This window comes from Anopheles moucheti, chromosome X (genome assembly GCF_943734755.1).
Source record: "Anopheles moucheti chromosome X, idAnoMoucSN_F20_07, whole genome shotgun sequence".
Taxonomy (NCBI): Eukaryota; Metazoa; Arthropoda; class Insecta; order Diptera; family Culicidae; genus Anopheles; species Anopheles moucheti.
The window spans coordinates 12,130,849-12,154,672 of NC_069142.1; the positions used below are offsets into that span (position 1 = coordinate 12,130,849).

General features: G+C 44.9%; 1 protein-coding gene across 1 annotated transcript in view; it reads left to right on the forward strand.

The window, feature by feature from the left end:
• Positions 1 to 6,160: 6,160 nt before the first annotated feature.
• Positions 6,161 to 23,824, forward strand: part of LOC128306633 (uncharacterized) — an 88,918-nt gene continuing 71,254 nt past the window's right edge. The window contains exons 1-2 of the mRNA XM_053044199.1: positions 6,161 to 6,169; positions 8,157 to 8,231. Coding sequence (XP_052900159.1) covers positions 6,161 to 6,169; positions 8,157 to 8,231 — 84 coding nt within the window. The remainder of the gene's footprint in view (positions 6,170 to 8,156; positions 8,232 to 23,824) is intronic.

A 23,824-nucleotide genomic window follows, 5' to 3' on the forward strand; every position in this document is an offset into this window, starting at 1 on the left:
AGATCGATCTGGGTGCTGCCAACCTAGCTGTCTTGCTGTCTACTATTGGCCACTGCTGCTGGCGCTGGTGCTGCCAGTCTCGTTTGCGTTCGGATCTAAACTGGCGCTGGGGTCACCAGTCTCGCATCATCCCCCACTTGGGCTGGGTCTTGCACTCGGCGGGTTACCCACACAGCAACATGCAGAAGGGAGGGAGACCCGAAAAGAGACAGACAGAGAGGGATAGAGAGAGAGAGAGAGAGAGAGAGAAAGAGAGAGAGAAAGAAAGAGAGAGAGAAAGAAAGAGCACCCGAGAAGGGGTGAGTGAGAAACAGAGAGAGGACAAAGCCATGCGTGATCATAGGAACGAGTACCGAGTCGTACGGAACGGACCTCCCGGGACTATAGAAAGGCGTCTGACTGGCTGCGTATCTGTGCGCAAGGGTGGTAATGCTTCAAGAACACTTCCACCTGTAGACCTGTTTGTGTGTTCCCCTGGCAGAACAATGTATTTTTTTTCATTTCAAACAATCTTTTATCATGTACCTGTTTAGTCTGCATTTTTTTGTTAAAGACTACAAGTTTAGAGCCTTCAATCCTAACAGAGTTCATCTGCATAATCTTCTACATTCTCTCATACCTTCTTGCACCCCATTTTCACTCTGGCACACGGTCAGGCGAAGATCTTGAGTTGTCCAGACATATCTGGTGTGTAGCCAACGCACACAGCCACAGGTTTGCCGACGAGCGGTGGTGGGAATCGGCCGGATCGTGTAGCTCCCGCAGGGTGGAGATGATCATCCCCAGCTCCCTACTCTAGCACGATCAACGTACAACGCGCGTTACGCTCTTTTCACCTTCCATTGGGTGTGCTCTTGCTGATTCTTCACTCCTATTGCGCACCTTTCTTTCTTCGTATGCTATTTCCTCACAGTACGGGGCACCTACCCAACCTTGCGTTTTCCGGTCCATAACAACTTCACACACCACCCTCATTTGGTTTCGGAATGGCTTTTTTTTGGGGTGCTTTTGATTTCTTCGTTTGCATCTCCCTCGCGCTCTTACTGTGGAATCGTTTTCTACGTTTCTGCAGCTAGCACCACGACCTGTTTGACGTCTGTGATCGATCGGACTTTAGTGTGCATTGTGTGCCAATTCAGAGATTGAACCTTAATGTATAGTTTCAATAAATGTATGGCAATGAAAATAAAATTGATGGAGCTTGTTGGTTGCTAGAAGGCTTACTTGAATGGGTCGACTCCCTACCGGAATACCCTGCGACTGCAGGCTGGAACCTAAGCAGAGGTCTCCCAAAACAGGAATGTTAGCCTTTAGTTCACTTTTCCTTTTAGGTCTTAAAACTATTATAGTAGAACAAGAGTTTGAGGTTAGATCTTGAAAGTTCTTGAGGTTGTACCTCAGAGATACTTGGGAGGGTTAGGGCTCTGCGGCAAACTGTCACCATATATGTGACAATATCTCAAATCACAGCAAGTCCTGCTAGAAAAGACAAAGTTTTCTTTTCGCTGATCACATAAGGACTTCGGTGAACTTGGTGCTGGAGTCGTCAATAGCTTACGTTCTTGGTGGAGGACGTAAAGTACACAGTCTCCCAAATGTCATTACCATTCCGAGTTGATCATCTTCCAATGAGACACTGAAGTTGCGCTTACATCACAGAACACAGAATTTCATCAGTATCTTCAGTTGCACTTTCTGGTTCTTCGACAAATTGACGTATTGACGAAACCAAACAATCTTCATCTCTGCCCCATTTTACAGCCTCGACTGCTGTGACTTCTGTTCGATGCTCTGGTGCTCTGGAAGAGAAAAGATATTACAAATTCCTTATTGAAAGTGAGTCCAAGTTATAAGTGAACTATAGGTATTGAGGGATACTATTAGACACTAATCTGACACTATCACTTGTGATATTAAATCTTACTAGACGTATTTTTATCCTGTAGTCAGAGTCCTCCTGTAAATTCCACTACCTTCGGTGTATTAGATCAATAATCAAAGCACTAGATATTGGGAATTTCATTCAAGAATGACGTTGATGATAATATCATATCTTAAAGCTAGATATGCTATTGGAGTTTGTTTCCAATTTCCAAGGCATCTCGGTAAATACCTTATAAATGAAATGTAAAATGTTTACTCTGTAGCTCTGCATTGTCAATAGCAGTTATATTAATTGAATTTTTCCTGAGGACTAGCGAAACCAAACAGGCAGGCAATTAAGTGACTTTCTATATTTCTCTGATTTGTATTCGATGCATTCTGCAGCTACGTACATTTCTCATTTTATACCCTGTCAACAAGCACCAGCTCGTTGTAAAGCATTCCGAAGCCCCCCCCCCTCCCCATTTCTCCGTTGTATAATGTTACCGCAATCCTGGGTGTTTTGTGAAAGGAGCGCTTGAATGGGGAAGCCATACCGTTCAACATCTCCCAATGTTTCAATCCTTTTCAAAAAATCGCGATTACGACCTTTCCCGTGCACGGAGCTTCAGGGTACGCGCCATTTTGCTTTCACCATAACGAGAACGTATGTGTGGGTGGTGGCGGTCCACCGGGAGAACCACATGGGCCATGTTGCGATGTCGTTCTGATTCTGATTCCTCCGGTATCAACAAACCCCCATCGGGTGTGGAAGGATGTTTCCGTTCTCCAACTCACCGTTTGTTCCATTTTCCATTTATTGAATGTACAATCGCTGCGGTGGATACGTGACGCTTGGGCGAAAGGACATAAATAAAAAAAAAAAACCCCACTGTGTAAGTCACACTAACACACAGCTAGGGAAATGGGAGAAAATGTAACGAAGGTTTTGTTGGGCCGGGAGGCAGCTCAACCCCGAAAAGCGTGGAAACCGTCCAATGCGAGATGGATCCATCACCGAATCTAGTGTTCTCGCAATCGTTTCGATATGAAATGCGCAGTATTTGTTTAGTACGACCATAACCTCATATATACGTAGCAGGTGTGTCCCATACTTTTGGGCCCTGGCGTCTCCCTCCCTGTTCGCTCCCTGCTCTTATGTTGGTTTTTGATCCGGTATCACCGTCGCTGGTACGAAATCGACGTAAAGCAGTACATCACAGCGCGCCATTGGATAGGTCAGGGTACGTGTGCGTGTGGGCAGAGTGTGGGCTCTGGCAGCGAAGGCTCAAGAGATGAGGAGAAGTAGGTGGGTTCAAGTGTAACAAAAATACAGCATTCAGTTTACAGGATACAGGAGAAATAGAGGTGGTTTGTTAGGGATACGCTCGGTACGCTCAGTAAAGGTTGTTATTCAAAGGCCGTTGCAAAAGGGAGCGCAATGATTGGGGCCGCAGGCAGGTGAAGGTGGAAGACGGCCGTCCAAAATTCGCATTTACTCAGCAAACTCGGTGCAAAATGTTTCAGCCGTGTAGTTCCAACACCGGGACCGGCTCAAAAGTTCGACAGCAAATCGGCAAAATGCGAAGGTATTACCGCAACCTGGTGGATGAGCGTCCGTCCGCTTGGACAGATAGCAGGTAGTTCGTTTGCTGCTTGTCATAAGGAACATACACACACACACTAGCACATACCTGTACGTATAAACACGTGCGCTACGGTGGCTTCACTTTGACCAGTTGACTTTCGCAGTTGACCTCCGGAAGAGTCCTGGAGAAGACCCCGGACATCTTTCGTCCAGAGATGCCTGGCGTGATGGCGTGTGGAATCATGATGGGCGGTATCGGTGAATCGTTCCCACCCAAACAATCTGTGGACACTCTGTGGGGGGACTGGTTTGGCAATTGACGAATTTTACGAAATACCTACCGTTCGTTTCCAACGCCTTCGGACGAGACCCGTTCCCGGAACGAACTTTCTGGCACTGTCGCTTGTTTTCCTTTCCAACGTTTGTGGTACCAATTGTGGCGTCTAATTGCACCCGATGAAGATGAGGCTTCCCGTAGGTACCGTGCCTGCTTTAGCGCAGTGGCGTACGCGCAACCGTCTCCAGGAGCGTCTTGTCTGGCCTGTGGGCAAAAACCCCTTGCAATCGGTATGTCCTCACATTCGAGGGCTTCTCGTTCAAGCAGGCGGAAAACGGAATGTTCGAGAGTGTTGGGAATGGGTTGAGGCTGCCGAGATATGAGGCGTGTGCAGAGCCGGGGGGATTTTCGGTACCACCGTATCGAATGAAGCAGTGGCTGAGAGTTAGTCAACCAAGAGGTGCAAAAGCGCACTGCAGACGGTCATGAGTCGGGCCGAAATTCGTAGACTACCGGGTGGTTAGAAGGAAAAGGGCGGGGAGGATGGAATAAAAACGGATCTACTTCAAAACGCACCATGGTTTTCCACCAACTCCACCGGGAAGAAGGATGCCGTGTGGCGGGTAGCAATGGCAAATATTGTAGAACAGCAGCCCGAACCAGGCACGAGAAGAAATTGCAGGATTAGGGCTTCCGAAAATGCTTCCAGCAACTTATGGCTCATAATTGCCATCTCTTACCGCACGCCATCCACATCCCACCTCCCGCTTGCAGTGTTTCTTTGCACGGCTGTCTTCGTATTTTTTTTTCCTTTCGTTGCATTATTATTATTTTAACTCCCTCAAAGAACTGACGCCAGGGCATGGCTTGTACGACTGTTCGAGGCTAGCAACCGGTTTCTAGTGTCGATTCAACAGTGTGTTCTGCCTTGCCAGTACGGTATGCCTTCCTGCTGCCCGCGTGTTCGATCTGTCAGCAGAAAGTTCGTGCACGTGACAGGCGGAACCCAACCACATTAGGGTATATTAGGCCAATGGAATTGGGGTGCCGCGCGCCTGTATCGCTGCAAAATTTGCACCGCAAACCGAATATCCATCTGGAGTGGAAGATGCGGCCCGGCTGAAACCGTAATGCAACACAATGCTACTGCTGCTGCTGCTGGGAGAGTCAAGGCTAGTGTACAAACACACCCCCTGACAGCGACTGCAATCAAACGCAAAGCGCCCGGATGTATGCAATCGAACGCAGGCTGTGCTCGTGCCGTCGTGGCTACAACACGCAGCAAATCGGCTATGCCTAAGATGAGTCCCCCTCTCCCCGGTTCGAATACATTAAGCTGCTGTGGATTAACGTGTACCTTGTTGCCTTGCAGATGGTGCTATTTGTGGAGCGGTTGGGATGGAAGACCAAAATACAAAAAAAAACCCGAAGAAAGACTTTCAAAATTCTTTTTTTATTTTAATCCATATGTTGTTCCTTCGCTTCGCCTTGCGTTGGAGAAGCACCGGTGGAAATTAGCTTAGCAAGTCTATTTCGAAATATAGCCACCGGAAGGTAGCAGTTAAGGAACTACAACACAAAAAAAAAATAAAGGAAAGAAATTACCTACTTGCAAAGAAGGACACAATCGTGAGCGGAATAGACGAGCGACGAGCAAGAAAAATTGTATAAATATGGCCCGGAAAGTTCATGCTACACTAATCTCAACTGCTTTACACTTCCAGTACGTGAAACACACGCACTGCTGTACGGCAGGAGACGCTTTTCCAAACAAACAAAAAATCACAAGCGCTCAGGGTCACTTGACGCCCTGTCCACGCTCACGAAAAGGTCAAAGGGCGGAAAACGGGCGGTAGATTAGGAGGATTTCCCTTTCCCCCGGGGGGGGGTGTAGTGGAAAAAATTTACCAAGGAAAAAAAAGAAACAAAAAAAAAGCATGCAAGATCTGTGAAATGCAGGAAGTTCTTGAACGATCAGAAGCGGCCAAGAAAAAAAAACGGAAAAGAATAGAAGTCCACTTGCCCTAAAGTGACGATTTTTGCGTCGGCCGATAGGTCCGCAAAACGGTGAGTTCCGTCACTTCCGAAACCCTAGTCCCGGGTGTTCCCTTTTTCCCCGTACATAAAGCTATTAGCTCGCTCGAAGAACGAAGATCCTTATCTGGACGTATCCGTTTTTTTTCTATTTTCGTGAAAGCACCCAGCGTTGTGCAAGATCCTGCCGTCGTTGTCGGGAATGTCGTGATGGAAAAGCACACGGAACAAAACAGCGGCACCACATCACACTGGTGACCGGCTTGAGCGGCCATTGAATGTGCCATAATTTTGGGAAGGTATTAAAAATGGGTGCTATGTGATGTGGGAGGCAGGACTTTTTCGTTGGTTACAGCAACTTTTAGTTGGCAACAGCCAAGCGACCACCCTTCACAAGAATGCTAGAGGTGAGGTTAAGGTTACCAGCCGAGAGAAAAAAAAAGATGTAAGTTCTGACGTAAAGCAAGTTGTTTTGCAGCAGTTCGCCGCTTTCGTCGTGAAAGAATTAGGTTTGAATTGAGGTTAATTTGCTTTGATTCGAACTCCATCCGAAGCACTCTCTACTCGACTACGGTTAACAGTGAACGACCAGCGTGTAACGGACGTGAGTAGATTCGTTTTGTTTGAAAATTCGCAAAGCGTCTCCCAATCACCCTATGCCGAAGGTACACAATAAAAGGGACACTTTTTTGCTCACGCCATTCGGATCGTTGAAATGGGAGTAAGGGAAGGATGGGAGAGGGGCGTGCAAGAATTCTTCGACGCACGTGCAATGGGAGGCATGTTAACAACACGGTTGGAAAGTAGCGATCGGTAGAAAATCACCAAACATGCTGATATGATATCGCTTTCGTTGGTGGTAAGGTGCGGATGGGACGGGAGCTTCCTTACCTCGTGGTTTGCGTTTAGGGATCGGCAGTATTGGACACGGAGCAGCATAATGTGCGTAGCATATGAGCGGAATACCTAATCGTGGCCAGTTTAAAACAAGTCGAAACGATGCACTGTGGGACTGTGTGGCTAACCAGGACGTCAGTTTGAAATTGCTGATAATAAATTTTTTTTTCAACAAATTTTATTCATGAAATGTAGTATTGGATGAATCTGATTCAGTTGAATGAATCTGAATGAATCTTTGCATTGAATTGAGCCTAACATATATCCCGAAGTTTTATAAATCCTTAACGATTCATGAATTATAAAAGAGTCATAAATGATTCAAATTATTGAATCCAAATGAATCTTTGTATTGAATTGAGCCTAACATATATCCTCAAGCGTCATAAATCCTTGACAATTCATGAATCCTAAAAGAGTCACAAATGATTCAGATCAATGAATCTAAATGAATTTTTGTATTGAATTGAGCATAACGTATATCGCTAAGCTTCGTAAATCCTTAACTATTCATGAATTCTAAAAGAATCATAAACCCTCAAAGATTCATGAAGTTTCAAAGATTCAGAAATCTTCATAGATTCAGGGATCTCTGCGGAACCATGAACCGCGAGAAGAAAAATCTTCTCTTTAACCGACATAACAATCTCCAGAGGGTGTCATTCGGCCTACCATTTCTGGCTTTCTTTGAATTTATTTACAGCTGAAGAATCAGTCTTGCATACAGCGGATTGACTCGGATGGAATTTTGGATCGGTCATCCCATGTGAATTCCGTGGCACAGTTACCAAATAAACCACCAATAGCAATTCAATTATAGAAGAGCTTATGCTTAACTCAACGGTCTAGAAATTAAAAAAGAGCTAGAAATATGCTAGAGAATTAGTTCCTCAAGTAAGTTGAAAGATTCTGTGCAATAAATAGCTTAAAACATTATATTACGTAAATATCCAAAATTTAGTTTAATAACTCTATTAACTCAACAAGTTCTTCACGATAAGTAGCTCTTTCTATATTACATGAATTTACCTTATTATATGTCCTCTGTTTGTCACAATGTGCTATTTATTTGCCTTTTTTTGCTACTTATCTGTTCTGCACCATTTCATCTCCATTGCATTCGCTTTCAGTACTCGGTGTTTGGTTTAGTACAGCGTGGTTGTGTTTTTTTTTATCTAATGTTTAGCTTTTGTTTTAATGTTTTCTTTTTGTTTCACTCTCCTTTCGCACCTTCTTTGGCTAGTACAGCTGATACATCTGCCGTAAAAGATAGCAAAAACCATTTGCTACCGCGTGTTTGATGTCTCTTTAGAAGCCGTGGCAAGGGAGTTGTTTGCGTTGCTGTGTGTGAGAGTGAAGGGCTTGACACGCTTCAGCGAACCCCGGCGAACCCCGTAAGAAGCGGCGGAAGATAAACGTTAAGCGAGGCAAATGAGTCAACACCTTGACAGGGCCGTTTACTGCTCAACGATGCGAACCTGCCTGGGAGGTACTTAGGATTACAAGTGCACCCGGCTAAATGGTGTCGAAACTCGTGGTATAATTAAACTGCTACAGCACAACAAAGCTAAGGTGAGTGTAATAATCCGCTACAAGCTTGGCAAAAAAAAACGTGCTTGCATTAGTAAGCAGGGAGGGAGAGAGATAAAGGGAGAGAGTGAGTGGGATGAAAAAAAACAGGCAGTTGTAGAATGACAGTTGGGGCTGGAAAAGCTTGTGGTCGGCAGCTCGTATTAATTCAGAATTCGTTCTGCTCGTTAAAAAAGGAAAAGAACTCCGCGAGTGGAGACGGCATCGTGGGGAGTCGTTGACGATGACGAGCTGCCCGGAGCGCGGAAGATTAACGGATCAATTGTTTGTTAGTTGTTTGCAGTTCGGTTCACCCAGCAGAGCGTCTTGGATCGAGCGCGAAGCGTTAAACCTTCCGATGGGTTTACGCATAACGCAAACGGCACGATGTACCACCGTTTTATTAAGCCACAGTATGGGATGGGATGGTAGGCGAGTCCATTAGCACATTCCCAAGATGTCCGGTTGATGTTTCCCATGTTCCGTGCTGTGCGTGCGAGAGTCGCAGCTATCGGAAGGAATGTGTACCAACATTTAGCAGCGCCCGGGCGGCGTGAGAGGTTGAAGTTTAATCGTCCGAACCGCGCGTGACATTCGCACCAAACCTTCGCGAAACCGTCGCGGCAAACCTCGTGTACCCAAATGCACTCCCCCCCCCGCCCCCCCTCGTTTTTCCCCATCCGACAACCGCTGGACGGCGAACCGAGTGATAAATAATCCCCCTTAATGGACATTCATACGCGTCCATTGCGGGCAATAATGCGTGCGGGCCCGGTAGACAAAATGCACACTCACGCACCGTCCCGGCTCAGCGGACCGGAATGTCTGTATGTGTCCCGTGTCCCTTACCCAACCACCCGCCCGAAACCCCCCACCGACGGAGCGTCGGAGGTCGTGCGACAGTGATAATACAATTTCCGTCATGTCCCGGCAACTGGTACCTGTCCGGGCGAGTTATCCTGATCGATAAGCTCCATCAAAGTGGGTGCACCATCCCTTTTTACTGGTGACGGCGGCGACGATGATGATGATGATGATGATTGTTTCGCGCCCACTCTTTGTCCGTTTTCTAGACGACGATCCCGTGACAGTTCCCGTAAAACCCGTAACGCGCAGGTGAATGATAAATGATATAATTAATTGGTTTATTATCGTCAATTGTGGATGAATTTTTTAAGTGTCGAGCAGTGTGCAGAAAACGGTGGCGTAATGGCATGCCCCACACGCCCACGGGGTTTTCGATGCAGACAGTACAGATATGCCACTCTCCTCCGCGATGGTGTCTGCCGAAAACGTCAGTGCCGGTGACGCCCGCCCTGCCCGGAGCAAAGTCATCCCGCGGCGGGATTGTGACGGGAAGATAATATCGATGGCTGTAAATTGATTAGAGAGCACGGGTCGGTTTAGCAAAACGGTGCGGGGGAAGCGAAAGAAAGGTAATGCGATGTGTAGAGGCCTCGGACAACTCGGTTGGATAGTCGGCGATTTATGTTGGGCCGTCACACGGATAATGGGTGACACAAGCCGGTGGTGGTGGTGGTGATCGGGGATAAATAAATGCCTTCGAGCCTTTAGCCTTACGGTACGGTTCTTGCGTGCATCGTGTGGTAATATTCTCATCCCTTTTCCCTTTTACCTACTCTTTCCTCTCCCCCCTCCACCCCATACAAACACACATGCGTTCCGAAGTCATCGTGGCAAATGAGTCCGATAATCCTCGGTAATCGGGTGTAATTAATTAAAGAGACACTTGCCGGATGCTAAACTTGGACCATCCATTCCCGGCCGTGCCTTCCGTAGCCCGGTACATTGTTTGCAGAAGCGGTGATATGAAGTGAAGCGGTCTCGAGCAAGTGTTAATAGGAAATGCAATCGCTTTCCGGGAAGAGTGGTGCGTTTGATTGAACTTTGCCCAGATACGCTTAAACAAACAGATTAGTTATCGCCGAAGCAGGAGCAGCTGAGGCACGGAAAATCGGGAATTTTTTGTGCGTATGGTACGAATTCAATTCCGCGTGCTCAGTTTTCTGGAGAAAATTAGGTTGAAAGATGGATTTTGCAGGTGATTTTGGTACGCGTTCTTCATAGTGATGGAAAATTCAGAATGATTGAATTCGCTTTGATTCCCATGGTGAAAACTATGGTGGATTAAATTCGGTGCTTCTGATTGTTCTGGAGTTGACATCGGAACCAACAAATGAGCTATCGTTGTAGTTAACGGATTTAATTAGCAGTGTTCTATGGGGTTTCTATCAATTTTCCAACGAGATTTCACAGTTTTCCTTGTTGTGCTAGTTGTTTTTCTCGGATTGTGCAACGGATTTTGAGAGATTTTCACACAACTTTCTAAAGAGTTTTCCAATATGTTGTTCACCAGCTTTCCACAAGTTTTAAATATTTTTTTTTGAGTATTTCCATACTTTACATTTCAATGTTCTTAAGTTTTCCAATGAAGTTTCACAGTTTTCCTTAGAGTTACTAGTTGTTTTTTTGGATTTTGCAACAGATTTTGAGAGATTTTCACACAATTTTCTAAAGAGTTTTCCAATATGTTGTTCACCAGCTTTCCACAAGTTTTAAATAATTTTTCTTTGAGTATTTCCATACTTTACATTTAAATGTTCTTAAGTTTTCCAATGAAGTTTCACAGTTTTCCTTAGAGTTACTAGTTTTTTTTCGGATTTTGCAACAGATTTTGAGAGATTTTCACACAATTTTCTAAAGAGTTTTCCAATATGTTGTTCATCAGCTTTCCACAAGTTTATAATTTTTTTTCTTTGGGTATTTCCATAGTGTTCCAAATTTTTCCTAACTTTTCAAATGATATATCAGCATATTTTACAGTAAATAATCCGCCACTGTCCTTCGGTTTGGTCCCCCGGATGTCACGGAGTAAATATAATCCTTTGCCGGAAAATTTTTGGATTGTACCCCATCACTAATTCTTATTGGACCCTCCCAATTCCCGAATTGCCAGAAGTAATCTCGAGTCTACATCCTTCTACATCCAAGGGCTTTGGGATTTTCCCTTATCCCCCGAAAGCGTCAACGGTGCAATCGATCTCAATCTAGGGCGCGAATGATAAAGCCAGCGATAAAGTGACAGATTTAGGCACATTACAGCTGCGGCACACGAAATGCGGGCATGTTGCCACTGTTTTTTTTGTTGTTGCTCCCCGCCATTCGTTGGTCTTTCCAGCGAAAAAGCAATCGGCAAACGGTGGTACGGTGCTCGGGAAACCGTGCTTGTCAAGTACGTTAATCGCAAACACGATCCGAATGTACGCGCGTTATGCATAACGCACGATACGTTACGCTGCTGCTGGTGCTGTGCGCGCTGCATACCTTTGGGCGCTATTACATGCGGGCAAGGTACGTACCAGCGCACAACACAAAAGGGACACAAATGCGATGGTGTCTCTGCACCGGCGGCTAGCCTTTTCCAAACGGAGAAGAAAAAGCCGTCCAAGAAGCTGTAAAGAAAAACCGGAACAAAGAGTGTTCGAGCCAGCAGCACGATGGGGGATGTGCGTTTAATGCGATAATGCATTATGCGTTTTTTTGCTGCCACTTCCTTAACGACTTCGATGACAGGAAAAGTGTTTTGAAGTGACGGTGGTTGGGTGTGAGTGAAAGAGCACGAGCATGGACCGGGGGATGGGGAAAAAAACTAATATCTTGAACGAGGGTGGTGAGAAGAGGAAGATAAAAAAAGAATGAAGGAAAAGCACGAGAACACGTGTTTCCCGATGTTTTCATTTCTACTTTTGTTCCGCTTTTCCACGGAGCTTCGTTGATTTTTTTTTCTCTCTTCATCGTTTTCCCTATTTTCACAGCTCTCACAGCCCTGCTGCGGAAATGTTTGGTTTAGTTTCGTGTGCGGTGTGCGTTCGATTTCTGGTCCGGGAATCTGTATATTTCACTTAGGTACTTCCGGAATCCTGGATGTGATCGGTATCGCTGATGCTACGTATCAACCTACATGGGGTGAGAATGGATGCAAAGCAGCACCCGGAACGATGAGTTAGGTGAGGGTGTTTGTACGCATGGAAGGATGAAACAAAAAATCTCCCTAAACCGTCTATAATTTTTCTACCATAAAGATCCCACCTAGACGGTTACCAATCACTCAGCATTGCTGCACCGCATGCAACCAAACGGGGCATTTTCCTGCGTAAAGCATAATTTTTCATCCAATACACACATTTGAACGATAAGGTGATCTGTTTATTTTTTGGCTGTTTGTCGTTTTTTTTTTTGCTCATTTTTTCCCAGCCGAAGCGGGGAAAACACTCACCGTACGATCATTTTCCAAAACGGGCGTGAGCGTGAGCAGGCCCGATGTGAGCAGCGGTGCGAGCGACGGTACCTCTCAGCAACAGCAACAGTAAAACATTCCGCCAACAAGGAACAACGCTACAAAACAGCAGGGAGTGAAATCAAAACATGCCACACGATTTCCCATTTTCCGACCCCGTAGCTGGTCCTCTGCTTCCGGCCAAATCATCCTGCTGCTGTTTAATTTTCTTCACTTTGTGTCACCACCGAACCAAACCGAACCGAGCTGTGAACCGATGGTGAACCGATGGCTCAGAACAGTTCCCGCTCGTTCAGCGTTCGCGTTACGCTCGGTAACGTATCGGCAACCCGAAAATCAACCACCTTTTTCTCGCCTGCTCACCGGTATCGTATGCGTGAACTGTTTTCTCTCACTGCTCACGCACTGGTTCTCACCAACTGGGGTTTGGCTGTAACGCACTATAAGGGGCACTGTTAGAGAAAGGAAATTGGCAACAAAAAAAACGGAAACAACACACACAGCATCGGTGACGGAATGTGTCGTTTTTCACGTAAAAGAAAGTGCAACGAGCGAAACATCAGCACGCAACTGCAACTCAGCCGTGCACGAGTACACGCACGGGCTACGGTGCAACCGTTCGTCGATGGGACACGTTTTGCACGCGTGATGCTGAAGATGAAGAAACGATGACGAAATGAAATGCCGGAAATTTGATTGCAAAGTCTTTATTCGGGACGGTTTCCACGGATGTAAGACTTTAATAAGTCATGTGGGATTAACATTTTTGAGAAGAAACTGTATTCTACATATCCTTTGGTTAATTTTTTTTAAACAATTAGTATTTATTATAGAAGATGAATCTAATAATAACTGACTATAGACTCTCAAATTTGCAGTGCAATAAATCGAAAAATAATAAATGGATAAATAAATAAATACATTAATAAATGAATAAATAAGCGAATAACTAATAAAAACCGCCTATAATAAATAAATGGAAACAAAACAGGAATAAATAAAAAAAACATAATTAAGCTTGAAGTTGTGAAAAATAACTATCACACTATGCAAAAGGATAGAGCAATAGAATTATAAATACGGGAAGTCCCCAAAAACAACAACAACAAATAGCACAAAATTTAAGCAGAAAGCAGTGGAAATTGGTCTAACATACCTTTTTGTCACATAAAACATTTCTTTCTAACTTATTTTAATATAATCTTTCTAAAACCCGCCTGATGCGTCAAATAAATTAAGTGCAGAGAAGGAAGTCGACTATGTGATTCGACTTACGCGGATTTTTCCCGGGTTATAGCGTATCTCGGGGACTGCCTGTACATGCTTTCCATAACTAAAGGCTTTGGTAATAAATTCACCAAATTTCGATACTTTTCAAGATAATTTGTTTAGTTAGTTGTGTCAAATCTTATTATCGTTGATCGTTGAAAATTTGTCAGTTGCTTTCGAAGGATTAGCGGTATCGCTTAAGGTGCACTCGGCCAAATAATAATAGATAAGAATTCCGTCGCATCCACTGGTCCTGCTATAATTTAAGGAACACTGCCGCACCAACGTCCTCGGCTTGGTAGTTTATTTTTTAATATAAACGATTATAATTTAAGCTGTATATGAGTTTATGAAAATTTATTAATCTTGTTCGTAAACTCTTTTGTTCTTTTGTGCAATCGGAAAGTTTAGCATTTTCAGCCAGCAAGAAACACCCCGATCCACACCGAATGTTTGGCAGATGCGTTTGGAAAGAGCGATTTTCTCCACTCTCGCTGTTCTCTCGCGAACGCTCTCCGTTCGGCGGTCAGCACGCTCCCACGCAGCAACGCAAAACCAAACTCACAGCTCACACGCCGATGAGAAAGCCCGAACGCGAGCCGTTCGTGCGTTGCCGCTCGGAACGTGCGGGACACGCGTTTCAGCTGCAGCGACGGTTCGAGCTGTTTGTGCGAAGATCGCTGGCGTTAGTTATCCGTAAGCTTCCGTCCGGTGCAGCTCGAGGCGGGTTTTTTGGTGTCTTTACCGGTCCGGCTGCTGGTCGTGACACACGCGTACCGTTAGTGTCGTAGTATCCGCACCGCGCTCTCCGTTCGCCTGACGGTGCCGCGTCAACGGTTTGGTGCAACGTGCGAACGGTGTGACAGATAGTTGCAGTATTGTGCATATGCGTTTTAGAAGGTAGTGCGGGATGGGATGCTGTACGGGACATTCGGGGGAAACAAACAACAGGGAACCACAGGGAAAAGGGTTTTAATCGGGCGGGTTGTTTAACTGGTCGTGTAGTTCGTCATCCATACACGGGATGAAGCAGGTGCAAGGAATTCTAGAGCCTCACCTACCTGCCGTTAGGTGAGATGGTCAGTAGCTAGAATATTACGATCCGCTCAGGGACCTTAGAGTCAATCACGCTGACCATCATCCGGTTTCAATTCGCAATCTAATTACCGGTAATAGTGTGTGTGTGTCCATGATGTTCCATGCCTGAGGATAGTAGACAACGCTCGTCCATTGGGTCTCCCTCTCAATTCCACGGCCCACCCCTATGACACGTAGCAGCCATAGAGACCCGACCTGTAGCATCGTCGCCGGAAAAACGATTCCGACAGTCTAAGGACGTTATTATCCTTATTGTGTTATCCCGCCGGGGCGTTGGGCTTTCGGGCGGTAATAAAAAGGATCTCTGTTCTGTTCTCTTCCCCAGCGCTATCCTCCTTTTTCCGGCCTGTCCGGAAGGTGGCACACGGTGGCTCTACCTTTCGGCAAGTTTTTTGTTGTTGTTGTTGTTGGAACCGGACCAGGATCAAGCTCAAAGGGGAAAGGGACACGTCCAGCCAGATGGAGGTTTTCGTGTTGTGCAACCGATAAGGGTGTACAACAATGAGCCCCATTCCGCAGCACGGGTCGGATGGTTTGGGGCATGTTTTTGTTAGCCGTTGTCCTGTAAAACTGGTGTATTTTTAGAATTGGATGCTACTTGTTCCAAGGTTCAGTTGTACGCGCGCTAGGGCACCCAACCCCTGCACGATAGCGTGTCTTCAGCGTTCGAAGATGTGCTCCAGTGTGCCAATGATGGGAGGCGGACATGACAACCGGTCAATGGATGGTTGGATTGTACAAAATTAGAACTGAGCCTTTGGAGATTAAAAGGCAGAAAAGCGCAAAACTGGCGAACTCCTAACGCCTGGCACAAAAGCGAGCAAAAGCGAGTTGGTCGGCAATTTTTGTGCGCTACTTGCTTCCCATCCGCGAGCACACAAGTCACATCGCTGTTCGCTCTCGGTGTGTGTGTGTGTTTTTTTTTTGGTTAAAAAAAGGATCCGCGAATCCGGGAATGGTAGAACGAAATCTCTCGACCGACCCATTGTGAAACCGGAGAAAAAGCGTAGAATCGATCCGATCGGAATTCTTGACGGTTTTGTGTATGTGTGTGTGTATGTGTGTTTCTTCTTCTTCTTTTGCTCATTTAGTCCCGAAACTTCACAGGTTCTACAGGATTAGCCACTGTAAATGCAGGTGTATGTGTGTGTGTGTGTGCGCGCATCTGGAAGGTAGTTTGAAGATCAGTTTTCTTCCCATTTTCAAGCGCTTCGCTTTGTTTTTTTATTCTTTTTTTTTTGGGGTGGCCGAGTCTGGAGTTGGGGAAAGCGACACGGGTGGATGGTTGTGCTAGGTTAGCTATAGAACGCGCCCGTAAAGGAGCGATGGTCGATTCGGAACGTTTGGAAAATGTCGGGACACACCCGCATCGAACCGTGGCCAAAGTGACAGTGAAACGAATTCGATTACCGGTCGATGCCATTCACCCAACGGCCACTTGCTGCTTTGCCTTGCCGGGCATCCTTGAGAGAAGTGGATGTCCGCTCCCCTTGATGGGGTTTAGGGACTATTTTTTTTTTGGCTCCCTGAGGAGGAGTGCTGGGGAAAAGTCTTTTTTTTTATTTTACGTTCGTCCTCGTGGGTTTTAGTTGTTGAAACTGTTATTTTACAGCAAAATCGGCTGCTTGAGCCCTGTTTGATGTGGGAGTATGAGGCGGGGATGGTCCAGAAGTCTCTCGAGTGGTCTAGTCAAGTGGTCCACTTCTGTCTGAAGACGATTCCAGTTTGTTGACCACCGCACCGATGTATTCTCGTTAGGTTTGTTGTTTTTAGTTTTTCATATTGCAGATTGCATAACAAGGCGGCACGAGCCTGCCCGTATCCGTTGCGTACAGTGCGGTTGAGCCGTGTGGCCATGGTGGGTGTGTTCCATGCTCCAACATTCCGGGATGTCGTGCGAGTGCGGTGTTCCACCAATCTCCGCACTTCGCAACCACCTCCAATCAATCAACCGAATGCGCGGTTTTGCTCTGCTATCAACCGGCGACGGTGGCCACCACTGCCTTCCATGACTGGCCGCGGTCTTTAGAGCCTTCTCTTTCGATGTCTCCTGCAGTGTCCACGGAACTGACCGTGCTGTTCCGCGTGGAACCAGTGAACCACAGTGAAGGTGCTCGTGCTTGTGCAGTAATGTTGGGAGGCGGGGCGCTGTGGTATAACGAAAAGTGTTAAATAGTACCAGCAGTGCCAAAAAAAGGAAGTTTGTGGAGATAAGTGTGAATATCCCGAAGTTCTTGGGGTTTAATGGATGCGTTGTGAACAGTAACATCTTCCCACCTCTCAGTGCATAATCGGGGCCCTGCTATCGCCTCCTATCGCTACTATCTATCGAACGATAAAGCGCCAGAAAACGAGAGTCCGGACAATTTGTGTGGCGTCTTGGTGATCATCACACACCGAACCGGTAGGTAAGTGGATGCTGAATCTATCAAATATTTTGCCCACGTCTATGTCTAAAGGTTCGTTAAGATCGGCGAGATTATTCCACTGCGATAATGCGTAACACGTAACGAGCAGCAGGGTTAGCTTGTTTGTCTGTTCTCGGTAAATCGACGATCGGCTAATTAGTCTCCACACGCGATGGCCCCACTGCACTGCCCGGGTAAACCCACGCCGAAGGTCAGTGGATGAACTATTCGGTTGTCGTTTCGGGAATTACCGAAACGGGAGCAAATTGTTCCAACGATTGACAGCAGCTCGCTGACCCGATGTGTCACCAGGGTGACGTTGTTCATAACCCATCCCGAGGTTACTGAAGATATCTGGACGAATCGCAGGGTTAATGGTTGGAAATTGGCCAGATTCCAGGTTGACACCTTGTGTGACACCGGTGCAGGATAATTTTACACGCGTACCAGTAGAATTGATTGGCGTCTAAGGCCCAGACAATCATACCGGATCAATTACGCATCAATGTGACCTTTTGTGCTGCGATTGTATCGGTACCATCGACCAATCATACCCGCGCATTGTGTTTGTGTGCAATCTGGGCGACAATTTCGCAGCTGAATGGACGGTGAATCCGATTAGAATTAAGGATTAGCCGGGGAGCGTCCTACACGTGTGTATTCTTTATTTATTTGATTAGCGACACAGGAACGGCGGAGGGAAGGGAGAGGTGCGCCATCATGTTGGTTTAGTTTCTGGGTGATGATTGGTGATGTCTCTGTTAGTGGGGTCGTCTATTTCTGTGTACCAAGCCCCGGTTTTGCTTAACAACACTACGAGAAACATTGAAGCCACGGAACCACTCTTCCGGGACCAATTTGCTGTTAGATTAATTTTTTATTCGAGTTTAAGGTTTATCTGTTGTTTTTCCTTCTCGTTTTTTTTTTACACGACTCTTTTTCTCTCCCTCTCTCATGCACACTCCTTCCTTTTGCAGTCATTTCCGGTTCTACTGTCATCCTGGGCACCGCGACCATATGGGTCCGAAGGGTTTCATGTTTCCGGAGGCAACATTTGCGTTCGCTCGCGCCAACGCCATACGGTTTTAATTGCCCTCCTGGCAATGTCGTGTTGCTGCTAGGATGGTCGCCGGTTTTTTTGTTTTTCGTTCGGAGCTGCTGTTCGCCGTTTAGGGGGTATGCTGTCTTTCTGTGCCTGTTCTCTTCATTTTCGTTGTTCACACGCGCGAAACGTTGGTCCAACGGATTGATGAGTAAAGAAAAACAAGGCTCTGAAGGATCGGTACGGCTTCATCGGGTTGCTTCTTCAGCTTCTTCTTTAGCTGCTTTTCTTTTTGATTATTTAGTCGCTTCTATTTGGGTGTGTGAGTGTGCGAAGAAGCAGCAGTAAAAAGAGCAGCGGGTAGTTAATTTTCACGATTGTCTGGTTGTTGTTGTTGTTGTTGTTGTTGTTGTTGTTGTTGTTTTTCTCTCTCTCCCTTTCTTCTAAAAACCCCAGTTAAAACCGTACGCATTGCGAGTTTACCGAACCCCGCAGGAAGAGCACTCTATAAACATTAGCGATGCAAACGGCAAAAACAGGGCCCAGGCCGGAACGAAGGGAACGGCCAAAAAAAAAACAACAAACAGCAGTGAATGAAACAACTTTACACCGGGGGTTCGAAAGACGAGGGGGCCAAAAACATCGGCAGCATCTTACACTAGTGCCACGATCATCACGATCATCAAACGGTGCACTACTTCAATTGGGTCCCGGTGTGGGTGTGTGCCTTCGAGGGTAAATAAATAAATCGGTGTAAAAGAAGGTTCCTGCTGTTCGGAAGGTTTCCCGTGCTTCCCGTGGCGACTAATCCGGACTGGAGGGGGGGGGGGGGGGGGAGGGGGTGGATTAGTGCGTAACAGGGACGTAAGCCTGTGTGAGCATCGAAAAAAAAAACTCCCGGGGACGGAAGAAAAGATTGAGTCGGTAAAGCAAAACCTCTGTCAGGGGTTTTTGGGAAAACGTCCGATGAAGATATACATACGCGCTTGGTACAAAATCGTCCGAACGTGCGTTGCCGAGGAACATGTACTAAACGATTGTAAAGGATTATTGGGAAGCCCTTTTTTATATGTGTGTTGTGTTTTTTTTTCTTCTATTTGCCCTGTGGGGAGTGGAACAATTTCCACTCGATCTTTAATGTCTACGGTTTATTTAGGGTGTAACGTGGATGTTTTTTAAATGGCAATAAAACAGCAAATTTAGAATTATAAGCCACAGAGAAGGAAAGAATTGTATTTGTATGTATTGGTGGTGGAAAATCTCTCTTAGGACAATATTTATCACATGTTTTGCTTAGTTAAAATGTTTAAATTGCTATTTGTTGTATAAATATCTTAATTATTTATTTTATTTTTTTAAATTATTAGTAAATTTTAATTATTAAACTTTAATTGTTTAATTATTATTAAATTTTAATTATTATTATTATTATTATTATTATTATTATTATTATTATTATTATTATTATTATTATTATTATTATTATTATTTATTAAATCATATTGTTTGCCTCTCGGGCTGTACAAAGATAAAAAAGAATTAAATCTAAAGAAGCCCTAAACTAAACCCTAAAACGAAAAGAAGAAATTAAAAAAAAACTGCAGGAACAAACGGGTACAACTAAACCGGTCAAACAAAATGAAAGGAAACAAATAGAAGAGGAAATGGACATGTCACAAAACAACGTAAATAGAACGAGAAGAAAAAGGGAAAGAGAAAAGAGATTATGAACAAATTAAGAAATTATATTTTGAATATCTTAGTTATTCTCGGAAATATTCAATATTTTGCGATCTTCATGATCTTCTTCGAGGATCTCGAATAGAGCGAGAAGAAAAAGTAAAAGAGAGAAGAAAATATAAAAGAAAAAAGAAAGAAAAGAAAAAAAGAAGAAATTATAAAAAATTAAGAAATTATATTTGCAATATTTTAATTACTCTCGGAAATATTGAATATTCTGCGATCTTCGTGATCTTCTTCGAGGATCTCGAATACCTATAAGTGACTCACTGTGATATACGTGTCAAGAATTATAGCCAACTGTTTTATTAACATTTATGATTGAAATGCTGTGAATTTGTCGAAGCTATTGCGCTATGAGTTCTAAGATCATGATGGTCTTCAAGGATCTCGAATATCTAAAAGTGCTTCACTGAGATATTCGCTTGAACAATATGTAGACAAGGTACTACACTTGCGAAGAACTTGGAAGTGAAAATGACTTCGGTATCGTTAATTGAGGTAACTCAGTAATTTGAGCTGGTGGGCTTACTGTCCTGACGTTAATCAAATCAAATCAAATCAAATATATTATCGGGATCCTACTGAGCACTCTGCTCCACGACGAATTGGTTTGCTTTAAAGGACATGAGGAGTACGCTTCAGGCACGCGTGACAGATGCGGGAAATGCTCTTGATGAAGAAGTTGTTAGTAGACGAAACGGAATTTCTATTACGCCGTATTGAAAGGGTATTATTAAAACAATGACACAATGACCCACATCGAAGATTTACGAGTTGCCAAGTCAATATTTGCCGGTTACCAGGTCAATGCAATAAAAAAACACATACCGCCATCCTGTACATAGTATCTTTAACAGTAATAATACTTCCCGTGATGAGTTTGAAGACTCACTGCACATGACACACCGCGGCACCTGCTTCGGTTCGTTTTGGCCATCGAACGGGACAACACACTGTTGATCCAATACTGCCGCACACAGATGGCACTTACACACTGTGCGCACGATAACAAAAGGCCTGGGGCAATGGGTTAAGCTGTCATGCAGGATTTCCCAGGGTTTTCGTGCGAAGAAAACTCGCGTTCGGGTTTTTCTGTTTGCTTTCGACAGATGAAAGAAAATTCCATCAAGAGTCTCCTCCTCGTCGTCGTCGTCGTTGAAGGGTGGCAGTTTTCCACATGCATGTGAGGGGGGGGGAAGGGGACAGGGGAGAGATGGAAGAGAAGGAAAAAAAATATACGGGTAAGAATCCAACTAAGCAAGCGACATTGGCAGTATTCAGGGACCGAAGAAGTTTTGGACAGAACACACAGAACAGACAGCGAAGTTCTTCCCGCGATGCCACACGGAGTTTATGCCGCTTCGTTCCTGTTTTCTTTGTGCCGGTGTCGTCCCGCCTGCCACACTGAAGGAAGGGCTGGGGGATTTTTTTTTTATGACAGCACTTTCCGGCACCCGGTTCTTTCTCTTCGCCCTTTCCGCGGCTTGCACGCAGGCGGACGACATCATTAAGGGGGTCACGGTGCCCTTTTTCGGCGAATGCATTTGCGCGCTTCCCCTTGTCGGTGCACATGGGTGTTCCCGCTCTCCAGTACGCCGCTTGGGGCGGTGGGTCAGGCCCCCCCCCCCTCCCCTCGGGCCCGGCCGAGATCGATCTTGACAGACTTGTCAGCGTGTTCACAGTGGCGCGAGGCTAATTGCGGTGCAAGTGGATTTATTTTTGTCAATCAGCTCGCCGCAACCCCGTACCCGTGTGTGCGGCCGTGAGCCGTATTTCGTCGAAGCAATCGACATAAAACGTCTATTTTGTGTGTGTGTGTTTTTTCTTTCTTTTTTAAAGGCGAATGTTAAAGAATGGCAGTTGAAGCAGCCGTAGTAGTGTTTCCACCGCAGAAGGGATCTGGTGGCTTTGTCTGTTCTTGCGAGTAAACGTTCTGCTCGCTGCTTCACTGCCCGGTTAGTGGGGTCTTTATTCGCTAAGGAACTGGTGGAAATTCTATCAGATATTCTATTTCGGAAATACAAGTGTCGATAATATTGAAGAAGTTTAAAAAAATATTGATAAAGCGCCTGCTGGCCATAAGTCCACAATAAACTATCTTTAGTTTTTAATTAATTTAAAGCAATTTATTGTTAAATCATTGGTGGAAATTCAATTGCTAAACAGCACTAGTCCTCTACCTCATTTACGTAAGAATAAATCAGAAGATCGGAAATACTTTAAATACTAGAGCGGGAGAATAAATCATTAGCTTGGATTAATTATATATGCAAAATGGCGCCTAGCAAGTCCTTACCAGACATTCTCATTCTCTAGCTTGACCAACCAGATGTCATGGAGTTGCTAGGAGCTTAGAAGTTAGTCATTCTTCAAATCAGACAATTATCTCCATCAAAGAAACCTTTTATTTCTTGTTGATTTTCTGAAGTCTCTCCAAATAATCAGTTGTGATGTTTATAATGATATAAAGAATATTGATGAAATAATGTGTACATCACATTTATATGCTTCAAAGAATATCTGAGAGAGGATCCAGTATGAATACAATTTGAACGACGGTTGGAAATATTTATTTATCCTTTTGGTATAAATTGCATTAGCTAATCCACTGCAGACGACTCTGAGTGACAGCTAGACATTTATGCATTCTCAGCAGCATGGTCTGTCCCCTCCCTTGTACTACTGCTATTCACTCACGCTAGACATACATCTCGCAACTGCAAAAAGGCGAAGACGAAGTAAATGGATGCAGGATGAATCTACCGATATGCCATTCAATCTGCAACTGTTTTGTTTGTATTAAGCAGCAGTCTGTCGCCCATGTCGTTGAAGCTGGTAAACAATTACCTTCGCAGGACAAAAGGGAGGATGCGATGATCTTTCCTGTTCAAAATGGGCGGTTATAACTTTAAATCGATCTGTATCAAGCCAATCTCAACCGCTAGACACCAGCAGCGGACCCATCCATTAGGGACCTGCAAATGTGTGGCCCAGCACCATTCAGCGGGTGGTGAGCGCATTGCTTTTTATTGAAGCCATTCCAACACGGGTAGGCAATATCGGTGGTCGGAACCTTTTATGAACGGGCATATTTTGACGGGCCCCTTTTGCGATAAGTTTCAACGTCGTTAAATGGGAATTAAGATGGGCGTGATGGGGGGTGGGTTAGAAAAATGTCCTCCCGGCACTGTGTTGGGACGGAATTTGGGTTTATACTTTTGTGCACTTGTGAGAATCTCTTTTCGACATCAGCAGGAGGAAGATTCTGTGGGTGCTAATTTGGTGCCGTGTGGTTTTACAAACATTCCACTGGGGGGGTAAGATTTGATAATTAGTTTTAATGTATTCTTTTATCAAATTCAATTGTCTGTGCGTAAGACGGTAGATAAAAGTCTTTGTCTGTGAAGAAAAACGCTATTTGAACCGAAGATGTTACAGATTTGGAGAAGAATTTTGCACATGTCTTGAAGACACTGAGTTCTGGAAGTTACTGGACGAAAATTCTCGGTCTGTATCGGTATTTAGCTTTGGTACATTTTGCATACATTTAACTACGAAGCAAGATGTCACAACAACTAATACTTTGAGGATAAAATAAGACGTATCAATCGTCCGGCATGCATTGAATTTTAGATGTCTAAAGTAAAGAAATGCAATCAATAAGCTCACTCATGTTTATTTATAATCGGTTTTGTTTTTTTCAAGAGTATTTATTGCG